Below are 19,818 nucleotides of genomic sequence, written 5' to 3'. Positions count from 1 at the left end.
TATTTTAAACATAAATTAAAAATAAATTTTGAATTGAATTTCTTCATAATTAATAACTATATTATAATAACATACTAAAATAAAATTAATCTTTATCTTCTATGGTAGGACAGTTAATTGCCATCACTACATGATGAATCATCCTCTAAGTTAATATTGCTCTACCCCATTATCTAATATACATTCATTTTCAATATTTTTCATGATTATATTATCGTTCCCACTTAGTAGCTTCCATGGTTGCAAATTTATCAAGTTGACATTTTTCAATGGATTCCAACATATTATCAACATTATTACTGCAGCATGCCATTTAACTTCTGACCATATTTCTTCAATAGGGTTTAATTGTGGATGATACAGTGTCAAGATCCTTCTTAAGTACTGAATATCCACATGCTTCTAAAATTTTATCAAATTTCTATGTAAGCATTTTCAGTTTTGTTTTTTTAATTAGATCATAACAGCTCGGATTTCAACATCGAGTATGAGAATGACATATTGTGATTAATTACTCTTACTCAACCATTCTTGCATTTCAGTTTTTCTTGAATTAGAATTTGGAGAGGGTTTTTCTACTACAATGTGATAAGGGGCAAGAATGACTATTGAATTAGTAGTACTGGTAGATTTGCAAATGAGATTTTATTCTAGCCATCTTTTGAAATTTTAGAAATTTGGATCATGGTAATCCCTGGATTTAAGATCCAATTTAAAAATAAGTAAAGAGTTTGAAATAAATCCAGCTTCAAATCAGTCAGCTTCAAATTAGTACATGATATCTCTCGTTACTCCCTTCTGGCCTTTACTTGTAGTATAGTTAGTATACATGTAAGTTTGGTCAGTTAGTAAGTTTACTATCAGGAATATCTTAACAGTAAAAAACGAAGACGAGAGGAAACTGGGCTTCTGAGTGAATAGATTAGGGTAGGGTGGATAGCCCCAGTGGTGAGGGCTGGCATGTTTAGGTGTGTCAGTTCCAAGGATCCACTGGGGACTCCGAGGGAGAATAGGTCTATACAAATGTAAAAGACCCATTGATGCGTCACGACTTTCCAAGGTTTGGCGTAGCGATACAGAAGGACAAATGAGACTCAAAAGACCTGACCGGTGGGCCGACCTGCCTTGCCGGACATACAGCCGGTAGGTGGGGAGGCCCATTAGAGTATAACAGGCACTCCCCTGGGTGGCGTAATACCAACCAGTTGGACCGGCCCAGGGGAGCAGAGTCAAAAAAAAAAATAAAATAAAAAAAAAGTTTGGTCAACATAAACTATATTATGACCATCATGTCGGTACTGCATTTTATGTCTTAAGTAATTAATTTTACTAATTTTAATATCATGCCTTTCAAACAAATAATATCTATTATTTGCAGTCTTCTATTTAAAGCTCAAGTTCTTTACAAGAATGTGAAGAATGACTTGCTTCCTTTGAAATTTATGTTTGCAACTACCTTTCCACAAACATTTGATAAAGTTGGTCTTACCTTTTCTGCAATATTAGTTTCATTTATCCTTCATTGAATTACATCTTTGTCAAATTTATTAACCATTGATTAAGTTTTTTTTTATTAATATCTGGGGTTTGTAATTTTTAATTGCCATTTGTGATGCTATTTTTACATATATCATGCTATTTTGTACTTACTGTATAAGGCCTCTATTTTATTAATTCATTATTACAGTTTCAGTATAGGAGTTCAAATAATAAACAATGTTTTATGTGTTGTCAATCTGACAACATAACAACAGGGTTATCTGTAATTTAGGCTTCAAGTTTATTGTAGAGTGTAATATTTTTAAGAAAAAAAAAAGTGATGCTTAGGCATAAGAAAATAGAAATTTAAAGTAGCTTACACCATAAAGCAGTTAATTAAAGTATGTTTTAGTAAAAAAATAGAAATAGAAAAATATTGTTTACTCTGAGAATAATTTGGCATATGTTCAAGTTTAGAATGAAAAAGCTTATTTGCAAACAAAAATAAGTAATGAGATTAAAAAAAAACCAGAAAATTAAGACAAAAAAAATTTCCCTCTCCACCACTTAAAGAATGTTGAATCACATGGTAACCTGTTCTACTAGTTACGGGATAAGAGATGCCTATTTAAATACAGTTTTCCATATGAATTTTATTTCATTTCTATATAAGTTAAGTTATTATTACCTCCATTCAACGATATATTTAAAAATGGTCAGTTCTGTTTCTTTTTAAATATTAATTACTTCTTCCTGATAAAACGTACATAATATTAATATATACAAAAAAATGATTATTTATTTATTATTATTATTTTTTTAATACTTGCCTGTGTATGTGAATTGTACACATAATTTTGTAGTGATAATAAAGCTTTAAAGCTGAACTAACAGATGATTATTTATTGTTGATCCTGTAGATTTTAATTTCTTAATTTATTTACTTCTATGCAAATATCATTTATTTGTTTATGTACTGGTATCTTATATATATATATATATAGGTGTAAAAATGAATGTAAGCCCGTGAAGGTTTCTGAATTAGTTTGGACCGCTAAGTGGTGCGGGGGTCTAGATATTTCAAAAATTGTATTTATGGTCCCATTTGACTCCTATTCAGAATATATATTAGTTACATGAAAAGAAATATTTTTACAAAAAATGGATCCACTAGGTGGTGCTGCGGTTGTGATATTTCAAAAAAATGTATTTATGGTTTTCTCATATTCAGAATATATCTATTAGTTATGTGAAAAGAAGTATTTTTGCAAAAAATGAACCCGCTAGGTGGCACTGGGATCGAGGTATTTCGAAAAATTGTATTTATGGTCCGATTTGGTTCATATTCATAATATATCTATTAGTTATGTGAAAAAAAATATTTTTGCAAAAAAGAGAATAAGGAAAAAGGGAAAGAGTGAAAGGGGTGAAGATTGGAAGAGAGAACAAGGGAAAAAGGAAAGGTTAAATTTTGTAATGTTCCGTAATGTTAACTTTTTTAATGTTTTATCAAACTTTCATTTGTGTTCATTTAATTCATACCGATCATTTTAGCAATAGCGAAGCATTTCCAGGTCAGCTAGTATGGTATAAAATTACTTCTAATACATCAGAATTTTTATAAGTGTTTTTAGTGCTTGATTACCTCATTGTGAACCAAACTTTTATATATTTCCATTAATATTATAACAAAGACTTTTAAAGAAATACTAAGATTTTTTACTACATACATTTTAAATATATGCAAAACTATAATGCAAATATTGCAAATTTGTTGTTTTATTTCAATATCAGTAGTCTGAGTGTCTTTCTCTAAGAGTAGTGATGTTAATTATGCAACTGGCCCCTATGATGAACAGGTATGACTTGGGCTGAATGTCACTTATATTTCAGAAGGCTAATGAAAAATTTCATACTGATGTATGTTTCGATTAAATAAAGGAGGCAGCAGGTAACTGCTGCACTCTTTACTTTTCCCTGTAAGCTGTTACATAAGATGCTTTTTTTAATGGTTTTTACTTCATTAATAATGCTTTAATATTGGTTTTTAACCCATTATAACCTTCTTTATGAATGAGTTGTGTTGCCTATTGGGTCAGCTGTTACCATTTAGTTATGATACTCGATATATGAAACATTATTATTAAAATAGATTGATTTGGTTTCCAGGAAATATTGTTCAGTGGAAAAAAATTCAACCATTAATTGACTATTATTACACGGCTGCCCAAAAAGGAATGTAATGTTTTTAGGGTTGTATGTATGTATGTATGTACAACCCTAAACACATTACACTCCTTTACACATTACACTCCACCATAGCATCTCAATGGCTGAACTGATTTAGATGTATGACCCAGCGTTAGAATCCTTACATTACAGGGAGTGTCATAGTCTATATAAATTTGTATGTTTTATTTGTATGTTATTGTATTTATTTGTATTGTATGTTATTTGTATTTGTATGTTTTATTTAACTAAAAGGCCACAAAAAAATCATATGTACTATTCTAAATCAATAATCAATAGTATTTTCAGTATCAATTTATTTGAATTTAAAATATTTGTGTTTTAATATCTGCTACAATATTAAATGAATGAATTATGGTAGTAAAATTTATTAATTTATTTTATAATTATTATTACTGTTGTTATTTATTGTTTATAAACATTTAAGAAAAAAATCTTATGATTTTTTGACGGGCAGTATGTTCGATCATGTAAACATGTTCTTTCTTCTTGCTCTTATTTCTTGGTAATGCTTCTTCTTATTTTAATAAACATTTAAGAAAAAAAATCATGTGATATTAATTTGATTGTTCAAATGCGATTTGAACAGTTACAAATCTGTTCAAATCTGTGATTTGGGTTGAATGTTCGATCATGTAAGCATGTTCTTTATTCTTGCTCTTGTTTGTTGGTGTGTTGCTTCATCTTACTTATGTATTACTAGTCAGTCAGAGGTTGCTTCGTTCGTCCGACTGTCTAGCCAAGGGGCCTAATGTAAGGAATCCTTACATTAGATTACATTACATCACCGAGAGTATCATAAGCTATATAAATAAATAAGTATATATATATATATGTAGTGGTGGAGAATTGCGGTTGAAGCACAAACGTCAATGAATTGAATTAATGAACTGTGAACTTCTATCACTGTGTGAAGTGGATTTGAACTGAATGATTCAAATCAGTGGAATGAATAATATTATAAAAATAATAGAATTCAATTTACATTAAATAAAATAATATAATATTAAATAAATTTTTGTTTAATAAAATTTTTTTAAAAATAATAATGGGAGCTTTCCATACGGGACTGCGTGTGAAGCTAGAGTGGTGAGGTGATACGAGCACCTTGTGCGAGGCTAGACCATCATCACCATCAACTGATAACAAACAGGATCCCCTGGGATGCTGTTTTAGAAGGTGCAATGGGGTGCTCTTATAATATCTCTGCAAACAATCGTTTGATTTTCAAAATTTGTTAGTAGGTTGAAGGCTAACTTTTGCATGTATCAGTTGCACTCTCAGTCTAACAGATCATGGTTATTCAGAAATGTTGTTATATCTTCGTAACCATTCTTTCGATTTTCAAAATTCAAACGGGTATTTGCTAGTGTAATACAAAATCATGATGGAACCAAACCAGAACAAAAAGAGCAATGTTTGTCAGCAATGTTTTTTTTTATGTCAGTAGTGTTTTTTAATTTTTAATATTTATCTCTTGTCTCTGCTACTCCTTAGATCTTCTCAAACGTATTACTAATGTGGTATGGCTACATTTCTGTAACCGAAAAGTGACCTACCAACCTCCTTCAAACTCAAGCTAGTAAATTTTTTCTAGGAAATTATATAATAAACAATTTAATAAAAATATTTTTAATGTAAATAATATTTACAAAATTTCTAATATATTTTATTTTCAGAATAATACTGCAGTATAAAATATGTAATTATTACACAAAATAATGAAAACTACATACTACAAAAATAGTTTTTGAAAACACTATTAATATGTCTTTCTATATATATTTGTAATGATATGCATATTCTAATTATATTGTATGCCCCATAAATCCTTACATCTATCTGATATTTATTCTCATGGGGAAGGAACTAACTCAAATATTTAAAATAAAAATAAAAAATTTTAAAATGTTAGTTTGTTGTCATTTTATAATTTAATGTAATACAAGATTATAAATTAATGAAATGAAATTTGTTTTATTATTATTTATTATATTCACTTGCATTAAAGATAATTATATAGTTTGCTTTTATTTTCATTTTATGTTTTTATAGAAAGAGGGAGAACTGACTTTAAATTTTGTTAAGATAAGATTGTGAATTTTTAGATCTCTCTTCTTTCCTATGTGAGATTCTGTCAGATTTTAAAAGAACCTATCTGTCAATTTTACAAAGTATTTAATTCAAAAATAAAATTAAAAGTAAGAAATTAAGAAATTTTTTTTTTTTTAAATTTGAATTATTTTAAGATTTCTAACAATTTATTGTTTATTATAATGTAAATAATATATAGACATTTTCACTTTTTTATTAGTTAAGTCAATAAAACTTTTCTATGAATTATTTTTTCTTGTTGTATCTAAAAGTAAATAATTTATTTTCATTTATTTTTTTCCCATGTAATACAATGGGAAAAAAATTGGTAATATTTTTTTCTTTTTTAAGATAAATTTTTTTTTTTAAACAGCAGTATACTTAATACTTGTCCAGTAGTATTATTGTTTTACTTATTTTTAAACTATTAAATGAAGAATCTTAAATATCAGTGATTATATGTATGTATGAGTAATAAATATGTCTCTAGACTGTTAGTTTATTTTTTAATATAAAAATTTAATTATAGTGAATTTTCCTTTTAAATTTTGCATGATACACACAACAATATACATTTCTGGTAACAATTCATTACAGTATATATGTGAAGATAAAAATTGAATCAAGGAAACAAATTTATAGCCACTTTGATATTTTAGCTACAGTTTAGTTATTTTTAAAAAAATTATTTTTAAAATAAAAAAATGCTATAAAAATGTTTTGAAGTAATTTTATTTTGATTTGATTTTTACCTAAAAAAGGAGGTTAATTTTAAATTTCTTCGAGGGATATCATTTTAAAATGTTTTAATATTTCTCTTCCTCTTTGTAATATGAAGTAGATTCTATTAACTCCTCTTTTCTTCATGGATATATAATCAATGGACAAAAAACACAATAATATATACTGCTGTTTGTTTTTTTCAGACTACATACACAGATAAGGGAGAGAAGGTAAGTAAATTTGATTATTATTATTATTATTAATTTATATATTATTAATAAAGTAGCACTTTATGCGCTAGTTTATCTGGCTTCACAAGATTTTCCATTGCCTTTTTTGTTCATGGGTGTAGGGGCTATTTATACATTATGACTGATTGGGGTGAGGGTTGGTTGAAGGCAGAAGAGTTTTTATTTAAAGTAGATTAATTTTTTGTTTATGTGGAACTCACTCAAGGTTTTATATTGATTTCCTTAAAAGAAATATACAGTGAAGTTGTGTTTTTGTGATATCTCTTGAAAATATGGGTAAAGGGGGTTGGCGACCATTGATGACATATCTAGGGGTTATAAGCTTACATTTAAAAAAAAATTGGCAAAATTGGTCCAGAGGTTGGGGCTGAAGGACTCTGTAAAGGTTTTAGCCAATTCCAATTATTTATATATATAGAAGACTGTGGGACAAGATTTGTAGGGACAAGGGAAGTCAAGGTTTTATATTGATTTCACCTTAAGAAATAAACAGTTTATCTCTCAAAAATGGTGGGTGAGGGGGAAAGGTGACCATTGATTACATATGTATGAGCCATAAGTTTTCATTTAAAAAAATTTAGTGAAATCAGTTCAGTGGTTGGGGCTGGGGACTCTACAAGATTTTTACCAATTATTTTTAACATATTAACTAACTACTATTTTAAACATAAACATAACTAATAAATTATAAGTAATTAATAATGTAAATTAGCATTCATTTTATGTATAAATTAAGAAAACATATGCTCTTTAGTTTCAGTTCATTTACTAAATATAATATAAATATTAAATTCAAAAATTAATTTTGAATCTTTTAAGATATGCAATCTTAATTTCTTTTTAATTTTTTCTGTAATTCACTATTGATTTAGATTTTATAACATATCTTTTAAATCCTCTATTTTATTATGGTATGTTTTGATAAGATATTATGCATTAATAATTTATTAATTATTAAACAAGTTTACATAACTCTTTTCTAAAAGTTATTATTTTTTTTACCATAATTGTAATTATGGTAAATAATAATGGTATGTAATATAAATAAACAATTTTCACTGTTTAATAAGATTCTTGGTGTTTGTTTATCTGAATTTATACATGTATAAATTCAATGTATCTATTGAGTGATTATACATTAAATATTAATTGATTAACAACAATTAATTAATTTTTTATTACCTCTTTTTGCAGCCTGAAAAAGGACGATTTGTAAACTTTGATCATCTTACATTTTGGGTTGGCAATGCTAAACAAGTAAGTACCTGTTGTCTAATTAGCTAATTTGGTAATTGTTTGATAATATTTTAGTGATGTTGTTTGTTTTAAAGTGTAAAACTTGAATAGTATATAGAATAAGATTTACTGCATGAAAGGTGTCATACAAAACAACATAATCTTATTAAGAATACTTATTATATACTTGTGTTTTAATATATCCTAAAGAATAATTAGATACAGAAATGTCCTTGTTTAACTGTAGTTGAGAATAGTTTTATAAATTGATAAGGTTTCATAAAATTTATTTACATTTTATTAAGAAGACTGAAGATGTTGATAAAAGAGAAAATTGCTGTAATAAAATGAGTGTTGTCATTACATTGTATATATATCATGTTTTGGTGGTAAATAAATAAGTATACTGTTAATGTAATTTGATCAGGGTAATTTTAAAGAAGTAATAATTATCTGTAAGAGAACTCAAATTAAAATCTAAAAAAAAAAAATGTTACAAGACAACAAAATACAAAAATAAATAAATGTAATTTAAAAAATGTTAGATAATTGTTCAGGAGTTAATCAGAAATTTAAAGTAATCAATATTTTTCAGAAAAAATTTATTTACCCTGAAGTATAAAGAAGACATTTTAGTGTTTCTCAATTCTTTTTGGGCATGAAAGAGATAAAAATGTTTTATTGTTATAATTACGTAATACATCATAGTAAATATTTTTCATGTTTATATGTTTGTATTTTATATTGTAATTATTATTTCATATAGCTCTTGGCTCTATAAAGAATAATTTTTCTTTAGCATTTATTTTATTCTTGAACGTTATTTGAATAAGTACTTTTCTATGCCAAAAAATATGTTTTCAATGATTCAGTTTTCTGTACTAGTATCTCACAATTTATTTGGTGTATTACCCTTAGTACTTATAACCAGCATTAAACTGACTTAAACAGTATGTACATATATATATTTTGCTCATTTTTTATTGTTTTGATTATCATAACTAGGTTATTTTCTGCTGACTAGTTAATGTAATCTAGGATGCTGGCTTGTAGATCAACTGGTATTGGTTTTGATTCCCAACAGAGGTTTAGAATTTTTTAAGCCAGACATCATCTTATCAATCTCATCCTCATTAAAGTACATGCAGAAACATGTATTTCGTAATAATAAAAATAAAACTGAACATGAATTCCAAATGATATATTATCTGTAGTATTTATATTTTAATATACATATTTTTCTTTTTGTTAGACCTTAAATCTTAAGAATTTACATGGGAATATAATGTATAATAAATTTAGTGTATGAAAAACTCCAAAATTTACAGAATTTGAATCCACAACCTTCCTCATTAAAGGCCTAGAATGTCATTTGTTGCTTACAATGGAAGTAGCCTCAGGAAATATTTTCAAGCTATGTGCAGAATAGAGCTCTTTTTCTGCTTCTTCCCATTCCCATTATTACAGTATCCTGGGATAATGAATGATGAATTATAGACTGTCACCTGGTTCAATTGCTTTACCACTGTTTATTTATTGTCCTTTTTACTTATTCTCCAGTTACATCTTTCTTAATTTTATTCAGACATTTTTTCCTTGGTATATCTCTTAGTCTCTTTCCATTTGCTACTCAAATCAATGTTTCTACTGCCATTTTTTTTTTACATGAATAGATATTCAAAACATCTGTTACTGATAAAGGAGCTATTCCAAAAAGATCTTCTAGAAGGATATTTTCATTTATTAAGAACACTATTAGGTTAAAAACAATCAAATCATGTTGACCAACAACTTTGTTTTGTTGATTAGTATTGTTTTATTTCAAATTTTTCATAATTCTCTATATTAATATATATTTAGTATTATTAAAAAGTATAAATACGTAAAATATTCGTATTCATCGTAAAATCTTCGGCCATAGAACGTTTGAGCATTACCTCAATCGATTTGGCAGGCGGGACTCTCCGTGCTGCATGTTTTGCGACAGAGAGAACACAGGGAAGCACAACATATTTATGTGAATGGCATTTTTGGGGGACCCAAGCAGGCATCGACAGATTAAGACCCGAAAACCTGGTATACTTCATGCTGTCCTAACGGGAGGGCCTTCGACACGTATGCTATGAAGGTGTTATGCGCTAAGGATGCTAAAGGGAGACGCTGTGGACTTTAGCGCAGGGAAGGTCGGACAGCCCTATCCGTGAGGACCGTGGTATGCTTAGGTGTGCCGGTTCCGATGAGCATATGGGAACTCTGGGGCTAGCATAGGTCATGGGTAAAATTAAGACCGAAACCCGGCCGTCGTGCGGAGCCCGGGAACGACATAGTTGGGCCTGGTTATCCTCTCCCTGGGATTAGAGGCGGCAAAATAAAGATCCGACCGTGGGAGCCGAACTGCCGTGCGGATTTACTGCCGGTGGGTGGGGAGGCTCCCTTAGAGTAAAAGGACATTTCCCTGGGCTGAGCTTTACTTAATTGTATGTCCGGCCCAGGGAAGTACGGTGAAAAACAAAAACGTTAGAAGCATGGTTCGTTTTGATGCTACAAGTTGGAACGTTGACTTTTCTTTGTCTGCGATATCTATTGTTTGCGATGTTGTTTCGGTGTATTCAGGTAGCGTTACTTACTTTGAGGTCATGATATCCGGGCTTGTTTGAGCGGGGCAAACTGAAACGAAATAAAATAACGAAAAGCCGGTCTTCTTTAGCAGAAGTGCGCAAGAATTCTTTTCCTTTTTAGTCTTGCTTGGTTTCTGATTTTTTCAATTTTTTTTTAAACACACTAGCATATATTACAATTTCGTTTGTCTGTTTTAGTAATTAGTTAAAATAATTTCATACGTTCTTGTAGGCGTTTATACTTTATAGTAGCAAGTGAGTAATTTGTGTCTGACCAAGTCAACTTTCTAAATAATTGAAAATATGACTGCCATAAGAAAATGACAAGTATCTTCCTTATCAATACTGCAGTTAGCGTTTTGTTAAAGATATTCATCTTTAAGTAGCTTAGAAGTAGCAATACTTATTTAACTTACTTCAAGTTAGATAAAATAAATTTTACTCTATAAATAAATTTTTCTTTAAGTACTATACTGGAAAAACTGGACGTACGTTCAACCCCTTATATCATCCCAATCGATCAGTTATGTCGTATCCCAAACTTTTACTGACAAATTATCCCATACATACGAGTCTGTACAAAATTTCATCGAAATCGGTTTATCCAGTCAAAAGTTATTAAGCTTCAAACACAACACATTCGGGCATCGTACATTCGGATGAATGTTGGCGTTTTCGTACGTACGTACGTACGTATGAAAATTATACCACACGTTTTTTTTTTGTTTTTTAAAGTTAAGTCATGATACATCGAGAAATGAAAAATTTCATATCTTAGTTTTTGACTGCATAGAGCACATCTCTATGCAGTCAAAAGTAAAATCTCTATGCATGCCAGGAAAGTAAAAATAAATTTAATCAACAAACTATTTTCCTAACCATTTTCTGATAAGTACCATTACCATTAACTTCAGCAGTCAAAGAAAGAGACTAGAACATACTCTTGAAAATATCTTACGGCAGGACATTTACTGTTATTTACAAAAAAAAAAAATGGATCAATATTTCGATAGTGCATCCCAAGCAGTGGTCTCATACTTATTAATAGATCATTTTGAGGTAGGAGAATATGCTGAATTTTATTATTTTAAGTGTTTCATTTTGAATAGTTAACAGATACTTTAAGACCCTTTTTAAAACTAGTTTTTAAAAATATTATATAGCCTTCATTTTGGTACGGTTGTCGTAGCCCAAAGTGCTGTAAGTAAAAATTTTTGTTTTTTAATGGTCCTTAATATGATTTCACAATCCCACCATTTCCATTTAAAATTTTTGAATTACTCCCAATAGGGGTCCCCTTGTTTTTTTTTTGTCTTTAGTCATTTGACTGGTTTAATGCAGCTCTCCAAGATTCCCTATCTAGTGCTAGTTGTTAATATTTAATATATAGTTGCTATGTTAATATATATTTATTATTATTATTAAAAAGTATAAATAATGAAAAATGATCAATAAAAAAACATATTACATTGTAATTAATTAATTATTAATTTATTTCTTTAATTATTAATAAAATAAGATATATTTTTTACTTAAAAAAGCATCATTGGTAGATAGTATTAAGTAATTTAAAAGAATTTAAAAAAAATGATTTGCACTATAATAAATTTTTAAGTTTAACTTTAATTTCTGTTTATCCCTGATTATGTAGAATTAATTTAAAAATATTTTTATATTGTTTTAGGCTGCAAGTTATTATATAACAAGATTGGGATTTGAACCGTTTGCATTTAAAGGTTTGGAAACAGGCAATAGAAAATATGCAGCGCATGTTGTGAAACAAAATAAGGTAAAAAAAATAAATAAATACATACCATAAAAATGTGTTTATCAGTTTCATGTATAAATATTTATTTAAATAGTTTTAAATTACGGATTGGAAACAAGTTTCATGTTTATGTAATGATCCAAAACAAATTTATTATTTTGTAAACAGTTCATATTTTGTTCTTCAAGAATTTATTATAAAATTAAAATTATAATAATAGATAAATAAATAACAATTGCCATAAGAATAATTTTAAGTTTATTATTTCATTGGATAATTTTTGTTCAAACAAGGAATATGTGTAATTTAATAAATAATGATTGTTCTGTACATACTGTATTAATGTAAGTTGTATACTGTATACATTATAAAGATTCTTTTTACTTTTCCATTAAATTATAGCAGTATCTTAGAGAAAGAGGAAATATCAGCATAGTCATTCAAAAAAATGTTGGTTGCAATTGCTGTATACTGGACTACTTGGTGTTGTTGATTTACTATTTATATTTTATAGTAATAACATTGATTATTATAATCATAATATAAATGAATTATCAGTAGAATACATACACATTCAACTAGTAGCCAAGTTCACCTAATTTACATAAAAGTAAACAACTAAATAAAATTAATTCACCTCAGTAGTAAACTGTGAAAACTGGGTTTTTTAATATATTGTTAGAAAAATATTAAACTTGGAAAAAGTCCAATTTAAACATGTGATGTTGTCCTTGTGAATTAACAGAAAAAACAATTCTGTGTCTTTATTTTTTATTAAGTATTATATACTTGTTTTTAAAATAAATATAAATATGTAAATTTAAATTGTTTAAAAAAAATTTAATATATTTATGACATCTGTTATTTTAATTTACAGATTATTTTTGTATTTATTTCTGGTTATGAACCAAATGATGTGACGTACGGTAATCATCTTGTCACTCATGGAGATGGTGTTAAAGATATTGCATTTATTGTAGAAGATTTGGATTCAATAATAGAGGTGATTAAAAATGTTATTTAATATCTTTTTTTGCACTCATCAGTTACTTGACTGATTTGAAGTTATTCTCTACTTCTTTCTGGTGTACTTTATTTTTTTCAAATTTGACATAAATACTATATTTTACACCCCTGTTTATTGTTTTATATATATATATATATATATATATATATATATATATATATATATATATATATAAAAGTTACATTACTGAGAATAGATGATGCATTACATTCCATAAGCCACATGTGTTGATTATCCCTAGTTTCCAGGTAAAGCCATCGTGAGAAAGAATGTAATGCAGCTGCAACCTTTGTTTTTTTTTCTAACTGTAAAAATAATTATTCAGTCACAATCCTGGACTCGTTCAATGAACATTGTTCTGTTATAGTCTGCACAGCATTCATGGGGTAAAAGTCTTAAGTTTTTTTTTCTTTTTTGTTTACCTCCGGGACTACTGTTAGGTATTGCTTCAGAGGATGAGATGAATAATTTGTAGCATGTGTGAAAATGTCGTGCCTGACTGAGATTTGAACCTGGGACCTCCAGATGAAAGACTGAGACGTTACCACTCACGCCATGGAGGCCAGCCAAAGTCTTAAGTCTGGACCTGTACAATGCACATCGTTCTATTAAAGTCTTAGACTCATTCAATATTATATCATCCTATTTTATAACACATCAGCATGTGCGCATAATGTTAATAGTTAATTATTTATGATTACATGTATACTAATTGTAATAAAGTTCGTTTTTTAAAAACTTAACTCATATCACACCTAACTAATATATATATATATATATATATATATATATATATATAAACACCAGTTAATTTTCTACAGTTTTTACTCTCTAAATGTTTATACTAAATTAATGAAACCATGTTGACTTAATGCACTTCTAAATAATTTGTCTCACAAATTTCTTTTGTCTCCTATTTGTTTTGTTTTAAAACCTTTTAGTTTTGTACTTTATTCAATCCATTTAATTTCCAATAACCTCCTGTAATATCACATTTAAAATATTTAAATTTTCTTTCTGCTTTCCTACTGTCCATATTTTCTACAGTGAAGGATTCATAGTTCATACAAATTAAAAAAAAAAATCCTTCTAATTTTTTATGTGAATTTTACTCTGCAATAGTCTTCACAAAAAAAATTCTTTGTTAAGATAGAAAAAAATCTTTGAAGAGTTCTAACATACAAACCGCTTGATGTAAAAAATCAAGTTTTGTAGTACATTAAATATTTTATTTTTCATTTTATTTTTATTGATTTAGTTTATTTAAAGAAAATTATGCATGATAAGTAATCTGTTTTTGAATAGCTTCAACAGTTTCAACATTTCACAGCTTCTTAATTATATAAAAGAATTAGTGTTAACTTTATATTAAAGATAAGAGTTTATCTATTATTGAAAATAAAAAAAAATTGTATTCTGCCATTTAATTTCAGCATGACTGCAATTTTAAATAAAACTGCTACTTTGGTTGTTGGTAAAAATGAAATAAATATTTTTCATCAATGAACAAAGTAGGTTAACACCACTATTACAATAATAATAATAATAATTATTATTTTTAATTTTTTTTTTATATGCGGCTGGTCTCACTATCTCCCCTTTTAGACAACCCCTATCCACTAATTTGACGCTGAGTGAGGGGAATATAGATCAATAAGAGAGTATGATAGAACAGAAAAAGCCTTTGTATATCACACAGTCATTGGTGAAATACATAAACTCATGTGTGAGAAAAACATCAACTAATCTATGCTACTTTAACCTAAATCTTGTTATGAAGATGATGAATTACAAAAGGGCCAACATGATATAAACCAAAGCTCCCAAAAAAAGAATAACAAAATATCAGATATAAAATAAACTAGAATGAAAATTTAACTACAAAAGAATAACAAAATAATAAAATAAAATTGGATAACACCCTATGTCAAAAATACAAACTGATGGTAATGAGCAAAAAGAGAAGAAACTATGTCATCCAACTGGAAACATAAGTAATTAAATAAACAAAATAGTATTATTGTCAGAAGATTGAAGTAGAACAAGCAAACACCTCATCCATATATCACACACACATAACAGCTCCAGAAGCCCTCTTCTCAGTAGTTCTGTCACTAAGGTCACAGTCCAGCCAGCACCATGGTGAAGCCCCAGAAGCAGCGCCAATAGGCCCAATGCTACTTAATGCACACCAGGACTGCCAATACTACCCCAAGTCCAACAGCAAAGAAATCTCGAATTTGAATCTTGAGACCAGCTGGAAGAAATCAAGCTGCTGAGTAAACTCATTCATGAGACCAGTACATCACATAACTGGAGAGCAAACTTGTGGCCTCAACTCTCAACAAAAACTCTTTAAGTGGCAAGGGTTCTATACACCTTTATCATCTTGTGTTCTTTTTGGGATTTTAATTTCTGTGAGAAGTTTATTTCTGGATGATCTGTCTGATAAGACTGGCCTTCTGACTAGTTTGCTAGTGATTTTATCAGTGAGGAAAAGGATAGTTTTTCTTTTTTGTTTAGGAAAAGGGCTAATCACCATAGCAGTCGATGTTCTTACCACCAAAAAAAAAAAATATATATTTATAATTTCATTGTTTCATTGAATGACTGGATGGAAAAAGAGTTATGAAGAAAAGAAGGAGTTCTTTTAAAACTGATAGCAAACTTGACTTTTTCTGTGTGAGAAGAAACAGTTACTTCAAACAGCTTGCAGTAAAGCAACTATTCAGACAAGTATAATTCAAACATTATATTCTAAGCAATTTTCCTTTATAGTCAGAAGAGGTTCCTAATCGTTCAAATAGGAATCCTTCTTTCCTTCACAATCATGTTATTGGTTGAAATTAAGAAATTACGTATACACTATACCTGTAAAAACACATAGTGAAATAAAAAAATTCCAACCTTTACCAAAAGCAATGGTAAACATTTTTGTTTTAAGTGCCTACAAACCAACAATTGATAAAAATAATTCTTAAGCAACAGATAAAATACTGTTCTTAGATTTACTTAAGCAGTAATATTTTATATAAGCTAGTAACAAAGCTTTGAATGTTATAATTACATTACCATAGACTAACTGAAAAAGTACCAGCTGGCAGTACTATGCAGCATTCACAATGCAATGTTTGTGGAGAAAATCGACGAGTGATATGTTTTTCCAGTCCCAAAAGATGTTGCAAGACCTTTCCAGCTGACAAATCAGTTTTTACCTTTAAGCTCATTGCTCTCTAATTCTTCACTACTTCCTACTACTCGCCAATTTCGTCAAAGAAATGCATTGGTGGACCCATGTCTCATTGGTCATTCATTCATGTGACATGTGGCTATTTGATACAAAAAATGATTTGATCTGGACTAAATCAATTCAGAAGGCTTTGGAAAATTACTACCCAGCTATAGGGCCTGTTTCTGATTTTAGTTTAAAAGTTATAGACCCCCTTCTTGTACAGCTTTTGTGGAATCCAAGATGCTTTGTCACGGGTGGTGCATATCAGTCATGGAAGTGTCATCCCATGACTGATAAAACTTCTATGACTGACAACCACTTCCAAAGCAATTTCACTAATCATACAGTGTCAATTGTCTTTAATGAGGTGATTATTTGATCAAATGTTGTGTCATTTATCATACTTGTCCTTGAACACCTACTACGACTTATTTTCTACAGCTTCATGCCTCCCCTTTAAATATGTCCAGTTGTAGACTAGGGTATGTGACATCATATCCCTAAATTGTACACATATTTGTGAGAGTTTGATGCCCTCATTCGTGAGAAACTTCACAACAATACATTGTACAACTAATGATGGCACATTTGATCTAACATGATGCCACTGACCAACCTGAAAAACCTTTTTTATAGTTAGTATATTAATTTATTTCTTCCTAGTGTTTAAAATCATTTTTAGCTTTTTAATTATTGTGAGATATATTGTAATAAATTCCAAAATGTTTTCAGGCTGCAAGAAAAAAATCTGCAAAAGTTGTTAGAGACATTTGGCAAGAAGAAGACAAATATGGTATTGTTAGGTTTGCAACTTTACAAACCGTAAGTATACGCAACATTATAATTTATCATTTTAAAGGTGTTTGCATGTGTATATGTTTTTAAATCTAAAATCAATAAAATTGTATAAAATTTATTAGATTATGTTATTAATTTAATTTTTTAGAAGAGTAACATACTTCCATCTCCAGTAGAAACTAATCTATGAAATAAATTTGTGTTCATTATTTTGTAAATCAAAAATATTGGTTAGACAGTAATAATTAATTATATTAATAAAGAAATCTTACTGAAGTTGGTAACCCAGTAATAAAATTTTGGACATTAGAAGAGAAAAAATTTATCATTTCACTGAAAGAAAAATAATAAGAGTAATTACGATTATTTTTAACCATCAGAATTAGAATAAAGTTATGTTGAAAAAAGTAGAAATGCATATTTTTTTTTTGACATCAACATTGTATTTGAAGTTACTCATATCACAGCATTTGTTCTTTCAGGGTATATGACTAGCTATTTCTGCTTAATAAAATACAAAACATAAAATTAGTATCTATGATTAGATGACAATAGTTCCTGTTTGAGTGATTAAATTGTGTAGAAGTATCGATAAAACTAATGAACAACTCCCAAAGGTTTTTAATTATTTATTTTAGTGATCCCTACAAAGCTCCTGGAAGTATTTACTTATGGTTTCATAAACAGTGCTGCTTAATCAGACACAGAATATTATACAGACTCCAGTGTCAATATTTCCTGAGTCTCATCATTAAAAATATAAAATATATATATATATATATATATATATCTGTGGTGAAGTGGTAGCATCTTGGGCTTTCATCTGAAGGTCCCAGGTTTGAATCTCAGACAGACATGGCATTTTTATATGCTACAGAATTCCATTTCCATATCCCAAAGACAAGCTTCAAGTTTATGTGGTGAAATTATCAAGAAAAAAGTAAATAGGTTAATATACATCTTTAAAAAGTGGATATATTTTATGGCCCTTATGTTGAACACTACGTATTTAGAAATTTCACTGAATTTTTTAAACATCAAACATTAAATGAAATTGTAGATCAATAAAGCAGTTGTATATTATGTATTTAACTTACAAGTTTTCCTAACTCACACTAAGATGCATTAAGAAATGTTTTATCACTCACGGGTGTGCATTAGAGTACTTAAAGTGAATAAGTACACTTCTAATAGCTTGTAAGCAGAGGATCAGAACATTACTAAAAATAAACAATTTTATTATTCTTTATTCTGTTAAACTGAACTCAATACTCAGTGTTTTCATTCCTCTTGATTATCAGCTTTAGTCACACTACTTTAACATGATAACAAAAGTTGATGTGTAATATACTAAGATAAAGTAAATAGTGGCTAAAAATGAAAAAAAAAATTAATTGAAAATGAATTTTAAACAAAGAAATGAGAATTTAAAAATATAAATCATATCAATTGACGTTGCACTGTGAAACAAGTGTAGATAAACAAATATACTTACATACAAATAAACAAGCGTACCTGAATAGTAAAGGTGCTAAATAAAGTGTTATTTAAAGCTGTTTGCTAATAACATATTTGGTTGTGGCAGATGGAGTTCAACTATCTTGTCATATCACTCAAAATAGTATCTGAACATAATGACAAAGTTTCATCATTTATAGTAAACATGATATGATTTATTTATCACATATTAAAATAATAATACGTAATTTGATTAATAAATAATAATAATCATTTAACATTTTTGTCTATTTTTTCAAGGTTTTTTTTGTGATTTTACTTGTACAGGCTTATTTCTTTATTTTTAGTTTGGTGATACAACACATACATTTATCGATAAATCTCAGTATAATGGCATATTCCTTCCTGGTTATAAAATAACTAACTCAGAAGATACCTTAACCAGTAATTTGTAAGCATTATTTTTTTTTTTAATTACTCATATTTTTATATTAATTCAGATAGATAATACTGGAAAATAAGTATGATTTCAGATAAGATTTACAGGCATGTATTATAAAAAAATTTCAATATTTTCAAATAGTTAGATTCTTTTTTAGTACTATGCTTCAATTTTTATTTTATTTTTATATTTCAGAGATCCAGTAAAGCTTGATTTTATAGATCATGTTGTCGGAAACCAACCAGATTTAACTTTGGAAACTGCAGTTGATTGGTAAGTGCACTGTTGCATGTATTTTACAAATAGTTTAAACAGAGTACTTGCGGTAATTTATTGATTATCATTACAAATAATACTAATTGATGAATAACTAAACAAAAAAAAAAAAAAAAATTAAGTGAACAGACCTTACTAATTTACTTCATTTCATGAAATACATAGC

General features: G+C 28.3%; 1 protein-coding gene across 1 annotated transcript in view; it reads left to right on the top strand.

Annotated features, from left to right (window-relative positions):
* The first annotated feature begins 2,051 nt into the window (after nucleotides 1–2,051).
* Nucleotides 2,052–19,818, top strand: part of Hpd (4-hydroxyphenylpyruvate dioxygenase) — a 39,758-nt gene continuing 21,991 nt past the window's right edge. The window contains exons 1-8 of the mRNA XM_075363909.1: nucleotides 2,052–2,194; nucleotides 6,750–6,776; nucleotides 7,992–8,054; nucleotides 12,336–12,440; nucleotides 13,297–13,422; nucleotides 17,411–17,500; nucleotides 19,282–19,385; nucleotides 19,572–19,649. Coding sequence (XP_075220024.1) covers nucleotides 2,054–2,194; nucleotides 6,750–6,776; nucleotides 7,992–8,054; nucleotides 12,336–12,440; nucleotides 13,297–13,422; nucleotides 17,411–17,500; nucleotides 19,282–19,385; nucleotides 19,572–19,649 — 734 coding nt within the window. The 5' untranslated portion in view covers nucleotides 2,052–2,053. The remainder of the gene's footprint in view (nucleotides 2,195–6,749; nucleotides 6,777–7,991; nucleotides 8,055–12,335; nucleotides 12,441–13,296; nucleotides 13,423–17,410; nucleotides 17,501–19,281; nucleotides 19,386–19,571; nucleotides 19,650–19,818) is intronic.

This window comes from Lycorma delicatula, chromosome 4 (genome assembly GCF_047948215.1).
Source record: "Lycorma delicatula isolate Av1 chromosome 4, ASM4794821v1, whole genome shotgun sequence".
NCBI classification, from domain to species: domain Eukaryota; kingdom Metazoa; phylum Arthropoda; class Insecta; order Hemiptera; family Fulgoridae; genus Lycorma; species Lycorma delicatula.
Note: the sequence above shows the minus strand (reverse complement) of the source record. Positions and strands in the feature narration are given on the sequence as shown.